The 24,495-nt window shown below is 40.8% G+C and overlaps 1 protein-coding gene across 5 annotated transcripts in view; it reads left to right on the top strand.

Moving 5' to 3' along the window:
* cdin1 (CDAN1 interacting nuclease 1) overlaps window positions 1-24,495 on the top strand; it is a 55,556-nt gene that overhangs the window by 12,247 nt on the left and 18,814 nt on the right. For 3 of the 5 annotated variants that reach the window (XM_071498197.1, XM_071498198.1, XM_071498199.1), the window contains exons 5-11: window positions 48-108; window positions 3,259-3,331; window positions 10,738-10,817; window positions 11,198-11,247; window positions 13,213-13,280; window positions 14,782-14,847; window positions 15,085-15,190. In XM_071498197.1, coding sequence (XP_071354298.1) covers window positions 48-108; window positions 3,259-3,331; window positions 10,738-10,817; window positions 11,198-11,247; window positions 13,213-13,280; window positions 14,782-14,847; window positions 15,085-15,190 — 504 coding nt within the window. Of the gene's footprint in view, window positions 1-47; window positions 109-3,258; window positions 3,332-10,737; window positions 10,818-11,197; window positions 11,248-13,212; window positions 13,281-14,781; window positions 14,848-15,084; window positions 15,191-16,239; window positions 16,817-22,453; window positions 23,213-24,495 lie in introns of those variants that run through there. The other 2 variants (XM_071498202.1, XM_071498201.1) reach the window with 2 other exon arrangements.

Genomic DNA, 24,495 nt, shown 5'->3' with positions numbered 1-24,495 from the left:
GCCATGTTTTTTTTTCACTGCTGTTGTTGTTCTTTGTTATAATGAAGGTATCTAAGAGAAGTCAAGGCACATCCCACTGCTCCTGTCCTGCTGGAGTTGGCCAATGAGGTAATTGCATAACCTTTTTTTCTAACCTTGGAAAACGAAATCTCCTCAACTGATGCTTACTTTTTTCTATAAATGGATAAATAGAAGTTGGCTGCAGTTTTTGATTTTTTTTTCTTCCCTTCGTCTGTTAGTCATTATCAAAATTGGTAAAATAGTCTGCTTCATTATCAATTATTTGATGTAATTAGCTCTCACCTCCATTAAGCAGATGTGAAAATACTTTTTGTGTTTTATTATGTAATTTTCCAAATTGCAGTTCAGGCAGAGCTGCTGCAAACTGCGGACAGGTGAGGACAGGGTCATTGGTTAATTCCTCTCTTCATCGCTTCATCAGTTGTTTACTTTAGGAGGTCAGTGTAGGATTTGTACTCTGGTTGATGTAGTAGCAATTGTAAACATATATATAATTAAATGTGAATTTAAATCCAATATATGAAGAGGGAATGAAATTCAAATAGTAAATGGTGGTTGGATGTGTACTTGTTATAAAATAGCCTGATGCTTTAAGTATTTAAATTATTCACATGGCCAAGTTTCTGCATTTCACATAAGTGAAAATGAATCTACTCAGAGGCCACTAGTGTTTCCTACATTTTGTACCTAGTCAGTAAATTTTCATTTCCGTTAGAGTTTAGCTAAAGAATCAACCAGCAGTTCCTACTCAGTGAAGCTGAATTAGCTGAGTTACTAAAGAACTGATACTACACTATTGCAGGATTTTACATTATACTGAAATTCTTCCATTTTTAATTCATGTGTCATTTGAATACATTGTTACTTTTGCAGTTTCCTCTTATTTTGATTGTTAGAATGAGCCGTGTAACCTTTTTAAAACATTTAAATGCACATTAAAATTTTTATTGGTGCTCACACTAGGCAGTGAGATTTGAGGGCTTCTTCTTCTAAAATAAGAGTAGTTCACATGCATCAGTGGCACCTCAAAGCTCACTGCCATTATTCATTCTCCATTTAATTGACACATGATTTTTTTTTTTTCTCCAAAGGATTAAATTCAGCTCAGAGATAACTGTCTATGAACCATTTAACTGTCATTTTAATATGCTACTTAACATTTAAACCAAGCACTCGTGGTCTCCCAGATCACTAATTGATGTAGTTTCATCCCTTTATGAGACAATATATCTCCAACGGAGGGAAATGATTAACAATGATGAAAACTATTCATGGAAATTTTTTTTTTTTGCCCCCAGAAAAAAATCCATGAATGAGGGTTCGAAACTCAACATTTGCTGTTTTTTTTGCATGCTTTATATGGTCTAAATGAAAAGGTTACTTAAACATACAGGCTTTAGAACAGGTGCAGTTATGCTGTCTTGTATGTGACACCCCTTAGCTGTGGGGGCTAATAAAACCAGAGCTTTACTGAACAATAATTATTTTCAGCTTGGATTCAAGGCTCTGTGAATCTTAGTCACATGTTAAACTCCTGAATTGCTGCAGTCTGACTTGAGAATGGAGATGGACTCATGATTAATATGAAAATTAGGGGGACGCAAGTACCTGAACTAATCAGGTGGTCCTTATTCAGCCTGGGCCAGCGTTGGTAATGTTGCCATTTTTCATGTGTCAGTCCTGATGCAGGTTACCAGGAATCTGATGGTCTCTCGTTTTGCGAAGGTGTGAATGGAGAGCAGGCCAATAAGCACAAAGAGGAAAGGATTGAGAAGAGAGAGGACAGGGAGAGAAAATGAGGAGGGTTAGGGAGAGGAGAGAGAACTAGCTGCAGGCTACAAATGCTAAGTCTGAAATGCTATCAGAGGTCTTAATGAAGATATAAACTCTGTGCTCACCCCTTAATTATTATAGACATGTTTGGCCTTTTTACAAGCTGCCTTCTTAGTGCAATATTATGGAGATGTTAACAAATACTACTTCGGGTAAAAAGACATTGTTTAGACAGAAGCCTCTCTGCTCCCAGCGTTACCAGGAAGCATCAGAGAAAAGATGAAACACACCATTCTCACTACAGGCTGAGGGCAAATTCACTTTTGGTCCCCAATTATGCTAACAAGAGAAAAAAAATGATCTTTGGCTGCAAGTACATTGTGTTTCATAACAAGCTGGCTAGGAATGGCAAAGTCTTGAAGCAATGTTTTAATCCCCTCCTTCCTGAAGAGGCTGTGAAATTTAGTAGTGAATGACTTAATGTGTCTTCTTATTTGCAGCATACATGTTGTTTAAACAGAGGTCAAACGCGGTGCTCGAAAAAATAACTTTGCTCCATATTCTTAGTTTACCTTTAAAGCTTGTCCATGCAGCCATACATTTTATGATTCCTGCTAATTCAATTAAGTAATTGTCACATTGCGCCGACCTCGAAAATGGCTTTGGTTTTTCAGTGCAAACCATTCTTATATTACCACTTTAATGATATTGCTGTTTATATGAGCAGGAAGGCAGTGTGATAGGAATGTGGTCAGGTAGACAACTTCAGTCATTAGTGCTCCCTTACCTGTCAGGGCTTCTCCGTGCACTCAAACCAAAAACATTGCACACCTCTCAAGGTGTCTCTGTCTTCAAAGAGTGCTGCAGCCATAGGTTGTATCCTTCCTATTAAGGACTGCATTCCCACAGTCCCTCGGGTATGTCCTGTTGGTTCCTGCAGTTTTGCCTGGGTGATTATTCTATGATTAAAGCTCTCCATTGTCTCTAGCCTGGGCATAGTGTGTGCTGCTTTTTCATACCAGATGAGAGACTACAGTTGTCTGTTTGACAGAGGCAAAGGCAATTCAGCTTGGCTGCGTAATAGGCGATCTCTTGTTCCTGTGGGAAAGGTTATTGCAAAGCAAGGCTTTCAAAGAGTAATTTGCACGGGGATTGTCAGAACTTGGGTCAAGGTTTGAAAACGTAATAATATCATTACAATCATTATAATCCATGTGACATCATCCAAAGTTAGACTGGCTATGTAATTTTAGTGCCATACTCTTAGGTTCTTTGAAATATGTCCGTACTTCCAGCTACATACGTAAGATTTAGTCTAATGGTTTGTAAATGGAGCAGTTCTCCAGAGAGGAATAACAATTCCACTGTAGCTATGTTTTGAAGCTGCATTAAGTCCCCATTGACGCCATACTCTGTTTTTTATTAAGGCTAATTCTCCTTTCTTGATTTTCAATCTACGTAAAGGTGGACCTGTCTCCTGCACTGATGGCTCGTATCATCCTGGAGAGGTTCCTTCAGGACGTGGACGGTGGAATGGGTGAGTAACACTTTCCCATTTCCCCACTCTGTGCTTTCTATCATCCCCCCATCAGTCTTAATTGTAGCACTTTGTCTTTTGAATCTCTTTCTGTTTGAGTCCCAATTCAGGCTCTAGCTGCTGTATTTTCAGCCTGTCCGAGCCTAATGAGAGACAGACCACATTTAGTAGTAGCTGCATCCCAGGGCACATGACTGGCAATTAAGCAGTTGGAGGACCACCCACCTCTCAACTGCAGTGTGGATCAATGCTAGCTCACCTCATCAGTGTTATTTATAACGCCCCTGATTTCTCCCCTCACCCTCCTTCATCCCCCCATGCATCCATCTACCACCTACCCTCTCTTCTTCCCTCATCCCCTTCTCTTTCTCTGTCCCCACTGGGGTCCACTGAGGAAATTGACTTGAGGAAAAGTGTGGCAGAAAAAGCAAACCATTCCTGGGTAGTGCTGATGGACATGCTGTGGGGGGAACAAAATTCCACACACAAATATTTTTGTTAAAATGTCAAAGACATTGTCCAGAAATTGTGTCTAATCTGATTAGTATCGTTTTCTCTTTGATGACCAGAAATTTATTAAATCCTCTGCCAATGTTTTTGGCACAGCTATAGATATAATCTGCAGTTACACCTCTTTGCATGTGATATTTGTTAATTCACTTTCTCTTTCTTTTTTTTTCTCACTCAGGGATTCCCAGTATTACATACACACACAGTTCACTGTCATTTCAGTAGGCATATCCTGAGTGAGGTGTGTGTGTCTGTGCAGTAGTCAGTGCTTTGAGAGTGAATCGCATGATGTCAAAAAGACGTGCTTCCAATTTAATCAAGAAAGAGATTAAAGTGGATGTGTGTTATTTTCAACTTCGCCACAGCACAGCCATTTGTCAAAGTCAAAGATGTGATTGCTTTGGACCCACCGTTATCCACTGCCTGTCAAAATACTAGTCTGAGCAGCTTGTAGAACAGGGCATCCATCCAGGAGAAGCACTCCGTCTCAGATAATAGCACACTGTGTCCCCCCATCTCCATACAGTGAAAACATGCTTTATTATTGCTCTGAATAGATTTGTAGCAGATGAAACTTCCTGGATGATCGTTGTTAAATTTCAAAACAGCGTTGCAACCCTCCAGCATCTCAGTGTTTGCAGCCTAGTGAGTAATGTCATGGTCATGGTTCTTGTTGTAGAAAGTGATTTTACAGAGTCTGGATGGTTTTAGCAGGATAATCAGAGGTTCATATCAGCCTAACTGAGGACACATGCTGTGACTCTCAAAACTTTATCTGGTAAAATAGTTTGACTGTTACCTGCTATATGAGTATGAAATATTTTCAAATGAAGATGTCATTATACTGTACATTACAGTCAGTGGCTGTGAGGGTGACTTCTGTTTTGAAAGAGCTTCTCTGCAATCTCCTCATGACCTGCTTGGCCTTTGCAAATGAATTGCTGCGTACACGGGCTGCACGGTCATATCGTCCAATCTCCCTGTGTGTATATTAGACTCCATTAATGTGTTTCCATTATGAAACAATGCAAGGATAATTGTCTTTGCTGGCAATTAGCTAACAGGTTGGTTCAGTGCTATTGGCAGGCGTATCCGTCATGTCCCCCCCTAGCCCCCCCCCACCAGCCCCAGAGTACGCTCCGGTGTGCATGTGTGCGTGTTTGTGTGTTTTTTTTTTTTTTTTTTGTCAGACTCCAGAGGGAGGGCAGGCAGGCACACTGCAAAGATCAATAGACTTCTATATAAGGGACATTACCCCCAACTGGGTGAGTGGCTTGCCTTTGCCTAGCACCATCGTTTTTTTATTCCCTTTCTCTCTCCCTTTGCATTTAAGAGACACAGGAATGGGGCCTTTGGGACTGTGGAATATATGTACAATCACTAGTGCTGGATCAATACAGAGTTTTAAATTGTTTTCTGTCCCTTCCTTGTTTTGTTTTGCTCGCTTGTTGTTGTGCGCACACACACCCACCCCCACCTCCACTCCCCCTCCCTCCTTCCCACTAGCTGCACACACCACCACTACACCTCAACATGACGACACCACCAACGAGCCGCCTCCCCCTCACCTTGCAGCAAAAGTATTGGCGAGAGCATCAGTCAAGCAGGAATGAAAGACTATCTGGTGGCGCTTGTAAATAAATCAATACATTCAAAGCAGTTTTATCACGTATTGAATATGATATCAACATCCATAATGCTCCTTGTCTCATGAAAACGGACTGGGCTGTAGGGGAGGAAAGGTCACATGTGCACTTCCCACTGTTTATATCCACTACTTGTGGCACTATGCATGATTTTGGACAATATACAGCAATTTGCACCACTTGAGACGGCTTCAGTGTATATTTCAGAATTCTTTTGCTGTGTTTCTTTGTTTTTATGGACTGATGTCGAAAACGACATTCGTGTCAATCACGACAATTTAGTTTACAAGCACGTCAGGCATGTTTCCACTACAGATCTGTCTTTTTATTGCATTTTTTCTTTTCTTTAATTAAAAAAAAAACAAAAAGTGTCCATTATAAGTTAATGGCCCTGGGCCCAAATAGATGTCATTAAACAAATTATTTCTATGTTCTCAAAGTGCTTTTGAAAATATATGCACATTATACATTTATGAATTCATAATTTTGTATGAATTATGTAATATAATTTATAAAATATATGTAATTATAATAAAGTTAAATTGAATTGAATTGAAACAAACTGTTTAAAGTTTTTTTGTCTTACGGTTGTAAGGGATTGATTTTAAATGATATGTAAAAACATATGAAAGGCTGGAACAAGAAAATATTTGGTGTTTTAATAATGATAACAACAAATTACTTCAAAGTGATTTAACTTAAATTAAACTAATATCACTGAAATGCAATCAAGTGGATAATCAAAATCATGACGTAACTGATGTAACTGTACTGAAAAAAAAAGTATATTTTAAAATGTTACAGCAATGTTGCTTACGTTGACACAAATGATGTTTGATATGAACAGATATCATAAAATGGATTAAACCTACATCATGTGTACACACTACATGTCTCAGCTTCCTTATAAGTTCCGTAAATGGTAAAATTACATTGTAAATAGCCACACTGTCATTCCAAACCCACCTCTCAGAAGTCACTAACAGGCACATTGGGGGAGCTCCTGCTCTTTCTTTTCCCCTTCCTGCTATCTCTTCATCTTTCTCTCTATTCCTCTTTTGACAGGAGTTGATGTGCCTCTAGATTTAGACATACTTTTTTGAGGAGGCAATTTTGCTAGCTATTTGACCTTTTCCATTTTCCCAAGGCCCAGCTCCAGATTAGATTGCTGCTCCATGTTTTGTAACTATGTGATTCGACCGCCTTTAAGATTTATTGTCACATTCCTTTACAGAAGCCTTGTACGCAAGGTTATAAATGTCCTGTGTTTGATGTTAACACTGTGAGAATGTTAGCGTCTCCTATGATCCTTTGGTTCCGTGACAGAATTCATAATGGCTTCAGTGTTTTGCAGATCAGACGTGTTGATAACTGATATTGTATTATGTTCTATCCAGTAAAATCTCAACTTAGTATCCACTATGATTGTTATGGTTCCTCCTCTCTTGTCTTCAAGTGCTCCTCTCCTCTCTCCCTCACCTCTCTACTGTGGTGGAGCTGGTGTGTATATGCAGCCTTTTTTCTCAAATAATGAGAGCAAGGGCACTTCATTAGCAAGAAGGGAGGGAGTAAGGAGGCAAAGGCAGCATGAGTGTCTCTGTGCGGTTCTGTATGCATGCAAGGGGTGGGTGCAAGGGAGGTAAGCAGCAGCGTGGCACTTCACTTGACAAGTATACTAATTACTCCTTTTCAGCCGAGAAGCTCCAGTCAGCCTCTGCCACAGTCTAATGGCCTGACCTAGGAAGCCTCTCTTCATAGCAGCGCCTCCCCAGATCTACTATTACTACTGCTACACACACACACACGCGCACGCTCACACACACAGAGAAATGTAGAGTCTCATCTCACCGCTATCAGGGAGAATCAGGTGGAAGCAGATCAGTTCTGCCCCAGTAACCTCTTCAGGGACTGGGCTCCTCCTGCACAGGAGATACCACCTCATATCATCAACTAGCACATACACACCACCACAGATATCTTTTAGGAAAAAAAAAAAAAAAACACATCCCCCCCCCCCCCCCCCCCCCCCCCCCCCCCCCCCCATCCTCTCGTCTCCCACTCTCTCTCTCTCTCTTTCTGTTTCCCATCTTCTGTTTTTTTTCAATACGGGAGGATAAATTTAAAAGGAGTAAATTGGAAAATCAAATGAGGGCTTTAGGCAGCCGCAGAGATTTGCAGAGCTGTCGGCCAGCGTCGGAGAGCCTCATCCATCATGTCCCACAAGTAGTCAATTCCTCTAGTATCTGTAAATGTTTTCAGATATTAGCCAATTTATATGCTCCGAGATTCATCATGGAAAATCAGCTTTAGCGGCGCACATTATCAGGACCTGTCTCTCCCTTGCTCCATGAAGTTTGATGAACGAGTGCCCCTCCACAGCTCAATGGCTTGTGCATGGGGAGTGTGGGTGGAAGGGGGACATATAGAGGAAATGGGTTGCACCCCCCCCCCATACACACACACACACCTCCCCACCCCATGGACAAAAGTGGGTTTTTTAATTAATAAACAAACTTGCAGAGGAGCTCATCAGTGTCAGGGGCAATAACAATCGTCATCCGTTACTGTTTATTACGGTCCTCCCTCAACAAATGTTGCTATCTAATGAGGTTTCTCGACATTTTTTTGTGTTTGAGATAATGACTTTTTCACCCTAGTGGAGAAAGGAAGAGTAGTTACAAATGACACAAGTAAGCAACGCAAAATCAAGCCAAGGTTATGTTGCTGTTACCTTGCTTTATATAGTTTATCTTGTTTTGGAATTGCATATGAAAACAGGCTTGTGATTTGTTTACACTGCTTGTTTTCTTTAGCAAATCCCAATGGAGGCGTAGTGTTTCACATCTATTATTCTCCCCTTCTCAGTTCTTTCTTTTCAGATGTTGACGATGTGATGCGGTACCTTAGTCAGAATTTATACCAACATGGGACAATTACAGTAAATTTGGCGAATGTTTACAAGGTGCAAAGTCGTGCTGCAGGGCTTTGTTCCCTGTGTCTGGTGTTCTTCAGATTATGCTTTTTATTTTCCTGCACGTGTTTTATGTGTGCGTCTGTGTGTGCCTTTAGTGTGTATTTAAAGAGCACGGAGTGTGTGTGGCAGAGAGGCAGAGAGGAGCTTGGGGTGTCATAGAGGAGTCTTGCCGTGCAAGGCGGGGGCGTCTTTAATAAATGTATGCTGATGTTGGAGGCTGCAACGATGCGAGGGATGCTAGGGCCCTGTTGTTATTTACTGCTGTGTTTGTGCACAGCAGCGAATCCTGGGCCTGCAAATGGCATTACAGCCAGTGATGAATGAGCATTAGGGTAAACTCATTTTAAAAGCATCCTGATTTATTAGCGGCCTGGCCCTCCATTTTCATCAGGTCAATGCTTGGCTGAAATTCCACAATGTCAGCGCCAAGGTCACCTTTTATGGCTATTTTTAACCCCATTGCTCAAAAAGAGCAGGAGAACGGGATCCTGTCACTTATTATGGCCATCTACCAAAAATATCAAAAGGCTGGAGAGACGAGGAGAGAGAGAAAAGTCTAGTCCTGAAAGTGTGTGTTTGTGTGTGTTATGTGAGAGACCAAAATGTGTTGGTGGTCAACCTCCAATTATGAGCACTAGTAAGACAAGAGCTTTAATGGCGGCCGTTTGCCTTCGGGGAGGTTTATTACACACTACTGTTTTGCAGAAGCAGCGTCAAATCTATAAAACGACCATTAGGAAGAGGGAAAAAAATCAATCAAAATGCCATTAAAGTGGAATAAGTTGCCAATATTGCTGATGTGGTTGCGGGTCCTTTGATTTTCCTTCAGATTATTAGGCACAGTCGAGTAGTGACTTTGTTAAGGGAAACCAGTGTTGTTGGGGAGTAATATGTCTCCTGGCTTCATAAAGTTTGCTGCCTCATATTTCCCGCTTTATTGATTATCCATTATCATTTGTCATGAGGTGTCCTAACTCAAGGGGAAAATATAACCCTCTTTCTTCACCGCCGCCTGCACCGCACAGGAGCATGGTATGGATCTGCGTGTGAAGGTACCAATCTCCGAGAAAAATGAGCAAAGAAATAAAGCACAGCCCTGTGCCTTGCAGCTCTAAGAGGGAGTGTGGGGTTATGGGGTGGGCTGGGGGAGTACCGTAGCTGGGAGAGGCTGAAACAGAGAGGAAGTAGCAGCAAAAAAAAAAAAGAAAGAAAAGAAAGAGGTGGCAGAGAAAGATGGAGACAAAGAAAGAAACAGAAGGAGAGGAGGGAGTGCTGAATGTGCTTTGTTCTTCTTCCACCATCCTCCTCATCATAAGGTAGATGAGGGATCACAGCACTGTTTGTCCTCGCTGTGATAGTAATGCCTATGACAGAGATGCAAAGAGGATGACAACAGAACAGAAAGGTCTTAAGGGTTTTTAAATGTCCTTCTAAATGCCACTCTATTAATGAAAGTAATTTAATAGACGCCTAATGATCCACTTAGTGTTTGCAATTGTACACCCAAGTCTTTCTAAATTGATCCTTTTTCATGTGGGGTTTTTAACTCACTTTTTAAAATCTATTTCATTTTTATAAATCTTAAAAAAAAAAAAAAAAAAAAAAAGCTGTCTTGCATTTAACAGCTACTTACTGTCCACAGGTTTCTCGATGAGTTTGGGAGCCTCTGTGCAGTGTTGGTACAGGCACCATCCATGCCTGAGATGTGAATAGAATCATTCCTTGTATTGTCTGTATTGCAAGTCTGTCAGGACCATGTGTATATATATCACTAAAATGGCGTGCCTCAACCACTTCGTCACACAATGATACAATCCATTTAATCCAGATCTTTTTAAGAAATGATTTAAGGAATTTTTTTTTTTTTTTGCTGTTGCAGTAGCAGCGAATCAATCCAGCGGGCTTTCCTTTTCTGATTTATAATGTTAGTAGAGCAAGAATGGGGATGAGAGATGCAGAATAGTCAGCGTTCATAACATAGATAAACTACATGGGGCTCCTGTGCTCTGGACTGAAACATTTATCTATAGAAAATCTGTGTAGACGCCAAGCAGCTATCTAATGGACTAGTATGAAAATACTGCCCTGACAGTGGCATGGTGAATTACAGCCTGTCACGCCTGTCCTGTGTCTCTATATTTTAATTGTTTGCTTTTGCAGCAATTAGATTTATTTTACACTAGACATTAGATAAACTCTCGTGTTTGGTGTTTGCCTAATAGTTTTTTTTTTCTATTTGTTTCTCTCCCTGTCTTGCTTTTCTCTCTTGTTCTCAGCCTCTAAAACAGTCATCAGCAGCATGCTGAAGGAGCCATCGCTGATTCCAGACCAAATTTTGGCCAATAACATCTACCAAGTAAGTGTGTTAAATTTGAAAAAGTATAGGAAATCATTTAAATTGTTTGATGTCATGGGAATATATATATTTTTTAATTACTTCAGTTCAAATTTATGTGATTTTATAAAGTTTGCAGCCCTGCCCTTTTCCATCTAACAAATCAACTCCTTATGTACAGTGAGTTCTTAAATGCAGCACCTGGCTGACAGACAGCATCAGCCGCTCATGTTTTCTGATGAGGTCACGTGAGAGCCGGCGGTCATGCCTGCCAATCTGCCAGCATCTCCTGTGTTTTCTCCTTTCCCAGCACTGCATGGGCTTCCTTCCCTCGCCTCACCTCCCCTCCAACCCACCCACCCTTTTCGCACACCATAATATTTCTTCCCCCTCTTTTTCAGTGCACAATAAATGACTGCTGTTATGGACCGCTGGTAGACTGCATCAAACAGTATCCTATCCCATAAAATTTTAAGCCTGAAATTGACGAGGAGCTATTGAAGGGGATGAGATGTGTCTGGCTTCACCTGACATAAAAGTTCTGCTTCACAGAGGAAGTGTTTCATTCTGCCTGCCATCCCGCTATCACCGATACAAGGGCTGGAAGGTGATGAAGGAAAGAGGAGGAGGAGAGGATAGACTGATCTAAATGCATCTCCATGTGCATGCAGTGGATCAGGCCCAATGTTCTATGATACAAAGAAAAATTAGCATTCATAAGCCTCATGCTGGTTGATGTGTTCTTCTTTTGTTTGGTATTTTATTCAACCCAGATGGTTTGATATTTTAATGTTCATTACAGTATTTAGTTCTGATAATTCTCATGCTGTTCAGCACCACGGAGAGTTCATCAGTCCAACTTGAATTATTAATTTTGATTGCACATTGGTTTTATTTTATTTATTCATAATGCAATTGTACTCCTTATTTTCACAGTGTTTCCTCCTCCCCCAGCTACAAATACCCCCTCCATAGGGGCAGAACTGGAGTCCAGGCTATTTAGAGGCAAGCAGCTGGGTAGCAGACCAACTATTTCCTGGGGGAGGAGACTTATTTGAATGAGTGTACATGTGTATGTCTGTATGGTACTGTGTCTGTCCAGGCTTTGGTGTGTGGTGGGGCTGGGTTGTTCTGTCCATAGCCAGTGAACCCTGTCCCATCCTGCCCTCCGTCCACCTCCCCCTTTTACTTTTCTTTGGCAGTCCTCGTCAGTGTCACTTACTCCGCCACACAGAGTTCATGGGAACTGCCCCACTACTATATGCTTTCAAAGAGCTCCATCCATACATGAGAGAGGTAGCTCTTAAAGCATCAGTCAGGAGATGCATGTATTAATTAGAAGCCATTTTGAGTGATTGGTGTTTGTTGAGGCTAGTACAATACCCTTTAAACTTTTCTCTCTGTCTCTTGTAGGCAAGTTATGCATATATGATACCTGCCCTCTCTGCTGCATCAAGCATCATGCACCCTGATGCAAAATGGCATCTACTCTAAAAGCATTTTTCTTCAAAGATCTTAGAGGAATGAGTGGAGCAAGCTAGTCCAGGCGCTCTATGCATTTTGCCAAATTGGCATTTGTTTCGTCTTCCTCATTTACGTAATGCACTTTGGAGATTTCTTGTGAAAGCGGATTAAGGTCGACCTGAAAAGTCTGAGTGTGCTCTCGCTATACATCGCCATGAAAAGAAGTGGCTTTCACTTTGCATAGTAAGCCAATAGAGGAGAAAGGCAGATTCTTAACTTGATCTGATATCGGCATACACATGCACAGTTGAGCTCGCATCACCTCATATTTGTGCCTTTATGTTGTCACCTCATACATTTACCTGAGAGCTACAGTTACTGGTTATTTTGCATATTTTGCAGATTGTGATCCACACAAGTCATAACTGCCTCTGAGACATGATCATTTGTTTAAAAAAAAAAAAAAGAAAAAAACTCCACCCAAAAGGCTTTTATTTTCTTAAAAAATGAAAAACATCTGCCAGTGCACTGGGAATGCTTCAGCCTGTTCTGAATGTCAATCAACTTGTTGTCAACTTTATACAATCAACCTTTTCATAATTCCAGTGCAACAACCAGCCATATTATCTTATGTTTCAGATACAGACACACTCTTTTCTTAAAGTTGTTTCAAATTAAAAACAGAATGAAATATTCTTCTCTGCAGATTCTCTGCATGAGGGATCAGTGATAATAATTCTATAACCCTGTGAGAGGGGCCATTCTTCGTAATGAGTATTTTTACTTTTCTTATTTTAAGAGTATTTTGCTGTTAATTCGTCTGTACTTTTACCTAAGTAAGATTCTGAAAGCAGGTTTTACTTGGGATTTTCCATTATTGTGAAACAACATTTACTTAAGTAAAGAGATCTGTTTCTGTACTGTATGTTGGAATCCTTGACTCAATTCTCAGCGCTATTGGCCAAGAGCATGAGGTGCTTCTCCGTGACAAACTGAAGGAGAGGAACCTGTCCTTTTTGGGTGAGCCAATCCTTTACCTTCTATCACATTTTTCAAGTCACTTTGGCTGCGGCAGTGTTGCCTTTGTGTAAGCTTAGTAATGGATGGCCTGGACGTGACTGATGCAGTGGATGTTATCTCCTATTGATTTGAACCCAGGAGCTTGTTATCAAATATCCTTGGATGTTTATGCACCAGCCTACAATGAATATTTAAAGAATAAAAGCTTCAAAGGTAGCTCTTAATGTTTCATTAGTCGGAATGCTTGGTCGTCTCGGGTTACTGTTGAGTACTTTATTGATTTATTGATTTATTTTCAAAAATAGATGAAATAGGCGTGTTTCTATTTATATGAACACAAACAATACAGTAATCCCATTAAGGGGATTCCTGATTGCAATAGGTATTGGATGTAAAGAAACTCATAACTCATAACAAATTTTATTGTTGTAATTTTCTTTTAATATATTTTCTTAACAACATTGTCTTGTTCCAAGAAGACCCCCATTTATCCCATCATCACCATCCCCTAGGTCAGATGACTGATGAAGGATAGAAGTCATTCCCTCTGTCATTAAGACCATATCATTTATTTGGACCCAAGGTGCTGACCTTTCTTCAGGGCTGTACAGAGGACTGTTCTAAAACTGTCAGAGTTCGGGGGGCACAAGGGCCACTGAGGCAGCCTCCCCCCATCTGATAAATGGATTGGAAATAAGCTACCCAACAGCAGGGATGGCCCATTAATTTTAATCAAAGGTGATGTAAAAAGGCGATCAGGGCCACATGACAATGTCAACAGCCCAGTAGCAGAGAATAGAGGTCCCCATCCTACCGCACACACATGCACACCCACATTACCCCACCCAGGATGCCCCTCTGCAGGCCCATGGCAGCCTCACTGACCTCACTCGGCTCTCTTTCTCCATCCTTGGCTGATGCTACCTCCTCACCATCACTGACACCGCCACCCTCCATCTCTCCTCAATTCCCTTCCATGCCCCATTAGTTGAGCTTGGCTGGAGACAAAGAGGCAGGCCTTTGAAACTGAATGACCTGGTCAGCCTGAAATTTAATGGAGAAATCAGGTGTTGTAGGGATAATGGCCGAAGCACGCCAGGAGTCAAGGACAATGGCTGCAGCGTTTGCAGGCAGGGGTCAGGCTTACAGAGGCTATAATGCCAACCTTGTCCTCTTGCTGTATATTTTATAAAGCGCTGCCAGACTGCAAACTGGAAAGCAGCTCTGTAACTGGGCTTTACGATTTTTTGTGCACAGAAAGCGAATATGTGGCAGATGTAGTTAATGGTTTTACTGTGCTTGCTGTCCTCTACTGTTACTTTGTCTGCTTTGCTAACATTGAGGGGGTTTTGTTACCAGCACCTTGGTGAATGTGGTTACGTCAGTAGCCTGTGATTGATGATCACACACTAGGCTGATTACCGAGTAGAACTTGTGCAGTGAAGAGTGAAGCTTATTTCAAACAGTCAAATGTTAAAATCCTGCCCTTTATGTCCTGTAGATGAAAACCAACTGAGAGTGATGGGCTATGATAAAACACCTGATATCATCCTGGAGGTTCCAATTGGTTCGTATTTATATTATAAATGTCATTATTTTATCAGAAGTAACTGCTTGCTAAACCTTGCAAAGCATTTTGCAGTTGTCAAAATGTTGTCATTGTAATGAGATCTTTGATTTTTGTGATTGACAGGCGAAAAAAAACAAACAAACAAAAATGTCATTGGTCCTTCTGGATCTTGCTTGTGTGGCTTCCCTGTCACCAGTTTTCTGAGTGTTGCCGTCTGTTTCTGTTTCTGAAAAGCCGTGGAGGGACACATCGTACACTGGATTGAGAGCAAAGCCTCATTCGGAGATGACCACAGTCATCGCACCTATCTCAATGAGCAGTTCTGGAGCTACTGGAACAGGTGAGTCTTCTGAAGTCTATCTGAATTGACCATGTAATGTGGCAGCTATTATTTTCAAGGCTATGTATTGTTTATAACTTCTCCTTTTTGACCTTTTTGACCTGATCTTTGAACGCTAACCACTTCCTCCCTGGCACAGGCCACACTAACCCCAGACGTCCATATGGTACATGTGCACATCAAACTACTTCCACATCCACCCCTGTCACTGGAGCCCTTTAGAGCCTGAAAGGCCTGCCTGTGAGCTTGATTGTTTTCCAGAGTACACATATTGTTTTCGGAGGAAAGCTGGGAAATGGGTGATTAATCCATTGCATCTGTTGTCATGAGAACCTCTGGACAGGAACAGACCCTCGTGGGCTGACCCTGGGGGAACAAAAGTGTGTGTATGTCTATGCATATCAATGTGTGTGACTCAGTGCTCGAAATGAATAGGATGCACAACATAGAGGTTTATTTCATGAAAAAGTAATTTTTATTCTAGATTATCTTTACATAGTGTACAGACACTATGTAAAGATAATTGTATTTTGTTTCTTTTTCTTTATCACACTGTGAAAACATAAGGCTTACATGGGGGTAATAGGGTTATACCCCTTTTTATATTGTAATTCATGTGCTACTGCATAGTTTAAAGGCTACAAATGTCATATAGGGTGAATAAATTGGATAGGTCAGTCTTTCACTATTTAATGTCAGCAAAAACTGTTATACAAAGTGTCATCAGCCATTATCCAAATCATTTAGCTCCAAAGCATTTAGCTTCATTTCAAACTGAATCAGGTAGAGCGACTTTTGTGTTGGGGGACACACTGAGAAGAGTAGGGGTCGGTCACACATGCTCTTCACATTCACTGCCTCCCACGGCGCAAGGTTCCAGTCACCAACTTGAAAAGTCGCCCCCACTGCCTCCATTCGCCTCACTATGGCCCCGGCCCCCGTCAGCCATGACGGCCAGCTGACACGTTGCTGGAGGCTGCAGACCTCAGGTACAGCCAGACTCTCACTTACTCTGTCTCTTTGTTTTTGTTTTGATGGGGCATTTACAGCACCAGATCAGGATTGGATTTCTGGATCTACGGAGACCACAACACAGAAGGAGAAGCTGGTTACTATGCATGAATTTTCATGTGTGGTTTTGTAGGCGTTGTTCCCCAACCTAAAATAATCCTTCTATTGTCTGCCCATCACTGATAAGATAGCAAAAGATTTATCTACACCAGAGCTTTCCCAATATAGATCACCTGTTTCATTTTCATTTAAAATAGGTTGTTCTATTTATTCTGTTGTAATTTTAGCCTACAGTCATCACAAATGGGACATGAGTAAGTTACGAAAAATAGGAGTCGTACATAAATAAAGATTCGTATGTATTATGAACTTAAGCTGCCTAAAATAAAATAAAATGTCAGTTAGGTAGGTCAGTAATGGATGCGGGTGTGGGTGAGTGTGGTGTGATGTAAAAAGAAGAGAGAGAGAGGTTAGAACATAACCAGGAGTTCTAAGGAGACTCCTGTAGCTCTTACAAACAATGAAATGTAAATAATGTCAAAATATGGTAAGATTTAGTACTATTAGGTGATTAAAAAATATTAAAGAAAGGGAAATAATGCTTGGTTAGAGAGGATGTTATCCCTGCCTATAGAAGGTCTGACCTACTGATTTCACCCAGAAGCTGCCAGCAGCACAGTTTTTCAGGGAAAATGACTCTTCCAATATCAGTGAGTAGTTAAAATGCTAGAGATGAGGTCAAGGTCATAATCAATGGTGTGTTTTATTTTCTCACAGTAACATAGTTTTATTTGGAAATGGTCTGCTTCCAGAAGGAAAATCTCAGTCATTTTTTTTTTTTTTTCTCACCATTATTGACGTCAGGACCTAAAAGTCGCTGAGGTGTGAATTTAAAAAGGGCCAGTCTGATGGTTACCATCTTTTAGGCCTCATTAAATGCCTCAAAGAAAGTTGGTGAATGAAAAAAAAAAGCCTTTGTTTAAGCTCCAGAATAGTCCTAGACCACGGCTAATGAAATAGTACTTAAAGATCAGATGTCTCCTTAAATATTTCACTGCATAAGTCAATGTGCTTTCTTGGTTTAGACTGAAGAAAAGTGCATTAGTCTGTCTTTGGTCTTCCTCTTTGTTACTCATGGCAGTAGTTTACAGTAGGTCAAAATATCAGAATACTAACAGCTTGATTGGACGGTTGGGGTTACTCTAAGCCTTACATATCTCCTTGCGGATGTCTCTCATTGATATTCACTGGAGTGGCCTTGTCCAAGTGTATTAAGGAGCTGACAAAGTAGATCCCGTCATGTCAGCCAGCAGCCCGGTCAGATAAACATTGTCATGTCAAAAAAGAAAAAATGTCAGTCCCTTCAGACCCTACCTTTTCCAGCACCCTTGTAGTTTTTAATTGACATTTACTGCTGACATTTCCAAATGTGCTTCATCCTTCTCTTATTGTTAGACGTAATGCATTATCGTCTGATGTACGGAGGGTGTGCGCACATGTGCATATTCGTGTGTGTTTGCAAAGTGAAGGCGGTGAATTCGGGGTCAGCACTTTGTGGTCACTAAAACATAAACTCATAGAGGAACAGGGGACAAGAGAGTGATGGGGTGACATCATCCTGCTTTCACTTCTCATTAGTTAGTTTCAGTTTATGAGACAGGCCCTGAAGGGCTGATGTTTAGGGTGTTTGTCCATTCCTCAAACTCAGATTCCAGTGCTCACTCTAAACCTTTCAGTTTTCTTTTTGACTGCCCTTGGAATTGCACAGCGGTGTTTGTAGTTACTTCATTGCCCCTGATTGACATTTCCAGTGATTTGCTTATTTTTCATGAATTCCCTCTTTGCTTTAACTGAACTGCTTCACCCATTGCTTGTGTTAATTGTTCTTGCTTTGCCCTCAAGCAGTGCAGAGTGATCTATGGGGACATGTTTTTGTAGAAGGAAAAAAAAAAAACATAACTAATTTTCTCTCCAAAGCTCTCACCAACAGCATTCATCATCCAAACAATAGTCTTGCCAACACACTAACCCCATAATGAACCCCTCTTCAGTGGAGTGAGGGGTAATGACGCTTCACCTACAATGCTCCCAAGAAAAAAGAGGAAAGGGACAAAAAAAAGGAGAGAAAAACGGTCTTCTGCAGAATCAAACGCTGTGTTCAGGCCCAGTGCCTGGATGAGATGGCGAAGCAGCAGCTATTGGTGTCTTCCAGCCATCAATCTTAGCTGGTGGCGTTCCAGAGCCAGCGAGCCCTCTGCTCTGACGGATGTTCAGATAATTGAGTTATCCATCTCGCCCAACTATCAGAGTTGCATAAAAATTATTCACCTGCTGGTGAATATTAAACACATAATGAGCCTCTTGTGTGTTTTAGGAGAAGTGGGTAAGGTTCAACACAGCATGTAATGAAATATGGACCTTTGTGTGGTACCACCTTAACTGCCCCTTCTTGATTATGGTGTACTTAAATCAATTATGGTTGGCAAAGTTCCCCCCATAACTCTCCTAGCAGCAGCTAAAGTTCTGCCTTTTATTTGCCTGATTACTTTAGCTTATCACACACTCACAAGAATCTATCTAGATGAAGACAAATATATGCTGACTTCCTTAATATTTGTGCACTTGATTTATTGTGATGGATTTGCACAGATTGTGTAGAAATAGAGATTTTGGTTTTTGTCATTGTTTTTTTTTGCAAATTTGGACCATGTTAATACTTGATAAATGGATGGATCTATTGATCAGTGATTGGTCCTCAATGTCAGTAAACTGTATCACAGCTTGCAGAAAATATTTTGTAAAAAACAGTCAAAGCATTAACACCACAGCCTTTCACAACAAAGCACATTCATTAAGCAAAACTTAGACAAAAAATGGTAAAAAAAGGTTCCTCCTAAAATGATATAATTCCATCCTGTTTGTCTTCTCTTTGCCTGCTTCAAAGACTGGCAGCATCTGTTCTCTGAGGAAGTCCACTCATTATTAATTAGTTATATTATGAAGGATCTGTGTGGCACTTAATGGCCCTCCATGCAGCAGTTGTGTATCATGAAAGGATCAATAGAGTAAATCAGAATATACTGTTTACCACAAAATAGCTCTTTAGCAACAAAGCCACTCTGCACTGTAATATAGCAAATTAAAAGGGTAAACATTGAGTCAAATAAGTAGATTCAGAGTCCATTCTATTCACTGTTCCCTATTTTCCCTCCCCCATCCCACTCCAACACAACACAATGGACAGCCTCTGTGGAAATGAGCATGAATGCCAGCGTGCCCCCACCCAAAGTAAATCAGCTGTGAGATTCGTAAACTGTACATGTGTCAGAGTTGAAAATGTTAGCACTCTTAATGGAGGCTTGAAAAGGTTAGATCTGATAAAAAAGCTGTCAGACGTCCACAAAAAATGATTTATAGCAATATAATGGGACAGTATGCCTCATTTCTCCCTCATTTGAAATGGGGGTTAAGACTTTTGGGTTTGCCATTATACATCATCTGGCTTGACCACTTGGAAATTTGTTGAGACTTGAATGCACGCACAGGCATTGTGTTTCATCTGGCTCTTTTGTTTCAGTAATTTTGCAAAATGTAGTTAATTTATGTCCTCCCATAATTGCCGGCAGAAGGTTCTCATGCTCCAAGAGCACATATTGATCTCCATTCAGCTCTGTTTTGCGCAAATGAGATTAGTGCTTGTCTGTTCTTGTAACACTTTTTACGCACATATTGGAAGCAAAGCTACAATTAATGAGGAAGTCATAATTCTCAAGACTCGCCAGACTGTTCCTACAACATCACTAATCTGCTCACTGACACATTGGCTAATGAATAGACAGAAATCTGATTTATGTGATGTTTTATGTTAGTTGACACAGCTGCAATTAGACATCTTGAGTTCTTTGTGAACTTTTTCCAATTACGTATGAGACCGGATGCTGTAGATTTTACAGCTGAAATTGCATAGTAATTCTGTTATAGCTTCAGAGCTGTCAATCCATTTGAGACATCAAATTAATTTTTTGATTCAAGATATTGTACATGGCCATCCTTTTTTAATCGACATGTCCATCATTTTTGTTGAACTTTCCAAAGAAGTGAAAACAGGAATGCTTAATCAGTAGAGTGTAACGACGCGATGTGTTGCAGACAGACCCTTACTGAATTCATCTGAAAAAGGTTTTCTGTCTAGATCCTTATATCCTCCTATGCAGACAGTTTGCTTTCATGTGCGTATAGAAATTAGGCATTTGCTCACATGTAGATATACATGCATGTACATATAGAGTGCACCTATGTGTTTGCTGGCATTTAATGAAGTTGTAGCATTAGGGTAACATACAGTAAGCCTCAGCAGCAGCAGCAGCAGCAGCAGCAGTAGGGCCGTCATAGAGCCAGAGCAGATAGGGGATGTCACCTGGGAGAGGGTGCCCAGAGGCCGTGGCTGCTGCTGATCCAATGAGGCTGGACATTACAGGGCCGTCCCCGAGGACAGGTACTGGCGCTTCTGGGGTGACGATGTGACACCTCCAAGACCTGTGCCCTGCCATACTTTACCTCACCTTCCTGTCAGAGATGTGCACAACAAAGAAAATTCCACCGCCATAGTGGCCTTTAAAAAATAACTGTATGCAGCGCATCACGCGATGAATATGTAAATAGTTGATCCTTTGCGCGTAGCAGTTCCAGTTTCTTACGTCATATAGACTTTTCTATTATGATGTGGATGAGGTGACTTTTCAGGGTTACAAGGTTTTAAGGTTGTGGAGTTTTTATGTACTTAATATGAATGGAAAATTCTAATTAGGGCTTAATTTCCTCTTTTTTTGAATGCACAAATATCAGTTTTCCTGATAAAGCCTAAGCACCTCTGACATTGCCTTCCTCCTATTTATAGTTATGGATACCCCATGCAGTGCAGGAACGTGGCCTCCTTTATTGTTTCCTTTGTTATGACATCCTCTCTTAGAATATTCCACAGCTAGAAAAATAGCTATCCACAATGGTGGTTCCTTTAGGGCTTTGCAATTGTTTGTTTTAGGGCACATCAGCACACACAAGTGCAATGCTGGCCCCCAAAGCACAAGCAACTTGGAATATTAATGGCAAATGACAAGCCGGCTCTGATGCTTCAAGGATTTCATGCTTTTAAGGATGCACATTTGGGTGCATTGTTTAAGGCGTCTGGGGAGTAATCCGCACTCTCAGGTCTCCAGCAGCCTCAGGATTTAGCTCTGGTTAAGCCTCCATGTCTCCTATTTATTTTAGTCGGGTTGTATGTGTGCATTATCCAAATTTGTCATTTACCATTGAGTGTGAGAGCAGCTTTGACACGGCCGCTGTGTGTACAAACGAGGAGCGGGACAGAAAGCGGCACCCCAGCAATATATATCCCTCCTCCTGTCTTTCTGCTTGCCTGTGACACTGTGAGATGGAGAAGAAAGCCTCAAGTAAAATGGGCTGCAAGCATGTCTACTCCATGAATTCCTCTTTTGCTATGGAACTTTTTCCAAGATGAACGTACATTTTTTTGTCAGCTTTCACGATGTATGTCATCAGACTTACAGAGACACACTTTTTTTCCTCCCTCAGTTTCATTTTCTCAGTCTCACTGCCTTCCCCCCACCCCCTTCTCCTCCCTTTTTCCCTCCACAGTGACCTTGTGGGTTTCATTCCAGGAGGAAGTCAAGAGCATTTGTCAAACACACAGAAAGTAGTGGGCAAGGATTAGAAAGGCTTTTTGTAAAACTCAGTCTAACAGGAGAATTTCGATAGCTGCCTGACCCCCAAAAGACATTCAGGTCTACATTACACCCAGTGTGTAAACTTGCAGTAATATTTTCTTGACACAGAGATAGCCTAGACAGATTGTGTCCACGGTATATGATGCTTGCTCTGTCTTTGTGTGCACTTATTCTTTTCTGAAGTGCTGCACATCTGTAGAAAGTTACAAAGCAATAATGGGAAATAGGAAGGTGATGGTCTTGTATTTTCCTGAATATTTTGCTGAATCTATCATAAAGGCTAAAGGTAATTTAAGAGGATTTTTATAAACATATTCTCCCCACATACACACACACATTTAGGATTGGTGGACATAAAACTACAACACAAATATTTATTGCTTTTTATAAGACCTTTTGGTTCATGAAACCTTTTAAGTATTTAATTTCATGCACCTCCACAGCTGCTTCCAAACCATCTTAATGCTGCCCAACTAAAGGGCTTACTTGCATCTTAACCTCTCTGTAGAAGGGGATGAAGGAGGCCAGGAGTCATCAGATGCGTCCTCCAGTGTCCTCCCAAGGCCTAAGGAGAGCACTGGACCATGAGTCCTGTGCCCTGTCACAGGAAATGAATGAGACCAAGAAAGCTCTGAAAAAAATAACACATTCTTTACTTGTAAAAAAATAAATAAAAAATGAGCGGGAACAATTTGGTCTTTTGTTTTTCTATCATTCAGTATGGTCTGACATTGTGTTTCAAGGCATGACATTAGGTGTAGAGAAAGTGGGCTTTCATTTCTCCATGTGCCACATGGATAGAGGAGGAATGCATATTTTAGTTCTGGATGTGCAACTTCATGACATGGCAAGTGTTTAACAGCTTTTTATGGAGGATTAAGATTTCCTTAATGTTTTTTCCTCTTTTTTTTATTGATTTTGTTAGGTTGACCTGTCTCACTGCAAGCATTGCTCTGTGTATGGTATAGGCTGCTGGAGCTCATTTTTAATTGTATACTACAAGATTTAATTGAACCTTTTAAGAGCTGCTTTGGTTTAAATCATTGGTCTTTTACATGCTACAAATTAATGGCTTACAATGGCCAATTTATCTTAGCTTTAATTTATGTGTTGGTCTGCAATGTCGTGTGTATTTCTGTGCAGAAGAATGGTAAACGCTCTTTCTTCTCAGACCAAAAATAAATAAATTATTTTTACCAAATGACAGCCAGGAAAACAATGCTTCATATTTCTGCCTTTGTGTTTAAAGAGGGGCTCTGTGTGTACCAGATAATGTGCTGGTACTCATGGTCTGTGGAGGCCCATCAGTCACTGTGTGGAGCTGGACGCTTGTGATAAGTAGTTCCTTATAGATAACCTAGACAGTAGGCTTCTTTTTATAGGCCCACTGTCCCTCACATAACCTTGTTTTTTTTTTTTTGTTTTTTTTTTTCTTTCAAACCACCCATGCTTGGTTTCCTCCTTAATACTGATTTCAGCTTCTTCTTTTAGCTTTCAGACTTCTTTCCGCACATTTACATCTTTTCTCAGTCTTCTCAGTCAAGGAATCTGGAAAAACACAACCTGGCAGAAATGTAATCACAAACCAAAGATAGACACACACATGCAACATAGGCATACCCTTGAGTTTGTGGTACTTGTAGTTTTCAGTTCAGAGTGCTATCCTTGCTCAGTTTGACCTCTGTGTGTATTGACTGTAGATTTATACCCACAACAAAGCATGTGGGGAATAGTTTCTCCTTTTTTTCATGTTACTTCCTCAGCTTCCTCTTGACAACAAAATTAAATAATAAATGATTTTACAGAATGACAAAATTATTGCAATCAAACCTGTTGAAATATGCATCACCAAAACACCAATGAGTCTCTGCCTCTGTTCCACAATAAATAACGTCAAAGGCAGCTACACTGTTTTGAATTTGTGCCAATCAATTTTAGTTACGACAGTGTTTTTACATTTTTCATTGGCCGCATGACCTCATCCATCTCCCAAAATAATGTTGATATATGGTTTGAAGTGTTTGTTTCGGTATGTAAGACCTATATCTGATTGTACCTCATGGCAGTCATTTTGATTGATGTACCATAAGTAACTGAATTTAAACACCAGATGAAGAGGCATTTGTTTTTGTGAACTTTGCTTGATATTTCAGTATTAATTCACTTCAGTGCATTGTTGCCAGAAACGCTGAAAGAGATACAAGCACATCTGAGTCTTTCCTCACTGGCCTGGCATTTGTTAAAGAGCTTCATCAGGACCCTCTTCCCCCATCTTTGTTCCCAGGCAGCCCTCTCCCTCTCCCGTCTCTGGTTTGAGTTTCACGTCTCTCGGCGGTCTGATTGCCTGATAGCTTAAACATCTCTGCCTGCCTATCCCTTAGTGGGAGTGTGTAATCAAAGACACATGAGGAGCCTGTGTCCAAGTACTGACCTTCTGATTTTGCTCATCAATTCTGGGAGTTAATGTACAAGATCTATCAGGTCAACAGATTTGTCTCCATGAGCTCTGTCAGGTCTATAAATGATCAGAAAGAAATGCTTTTGGCCACT

The sequence above is a fragment of the Trachinotus anak genome, unplaced genomic scaffold, assembly GCF_046630095.1.
Source record: "Trachinotus anak isolate AG129_WGS33_773 ecotype Australia unplaced genomic scaffold, CSIRO_AGI_Tana_v1 ptg000015l, whole genome shotgun sequence".
NCBI lineage: Eukaryota > Metazoa > Chordata > Actinopteri > Carangiformes > Carangidae > Trachinotus > Trachinotus anak.
The sequence above is the reverse complement of the archived record's forward strand: the minus strand, read 5'-3'. Positions and strand labels throughout refer to the sequence as shown.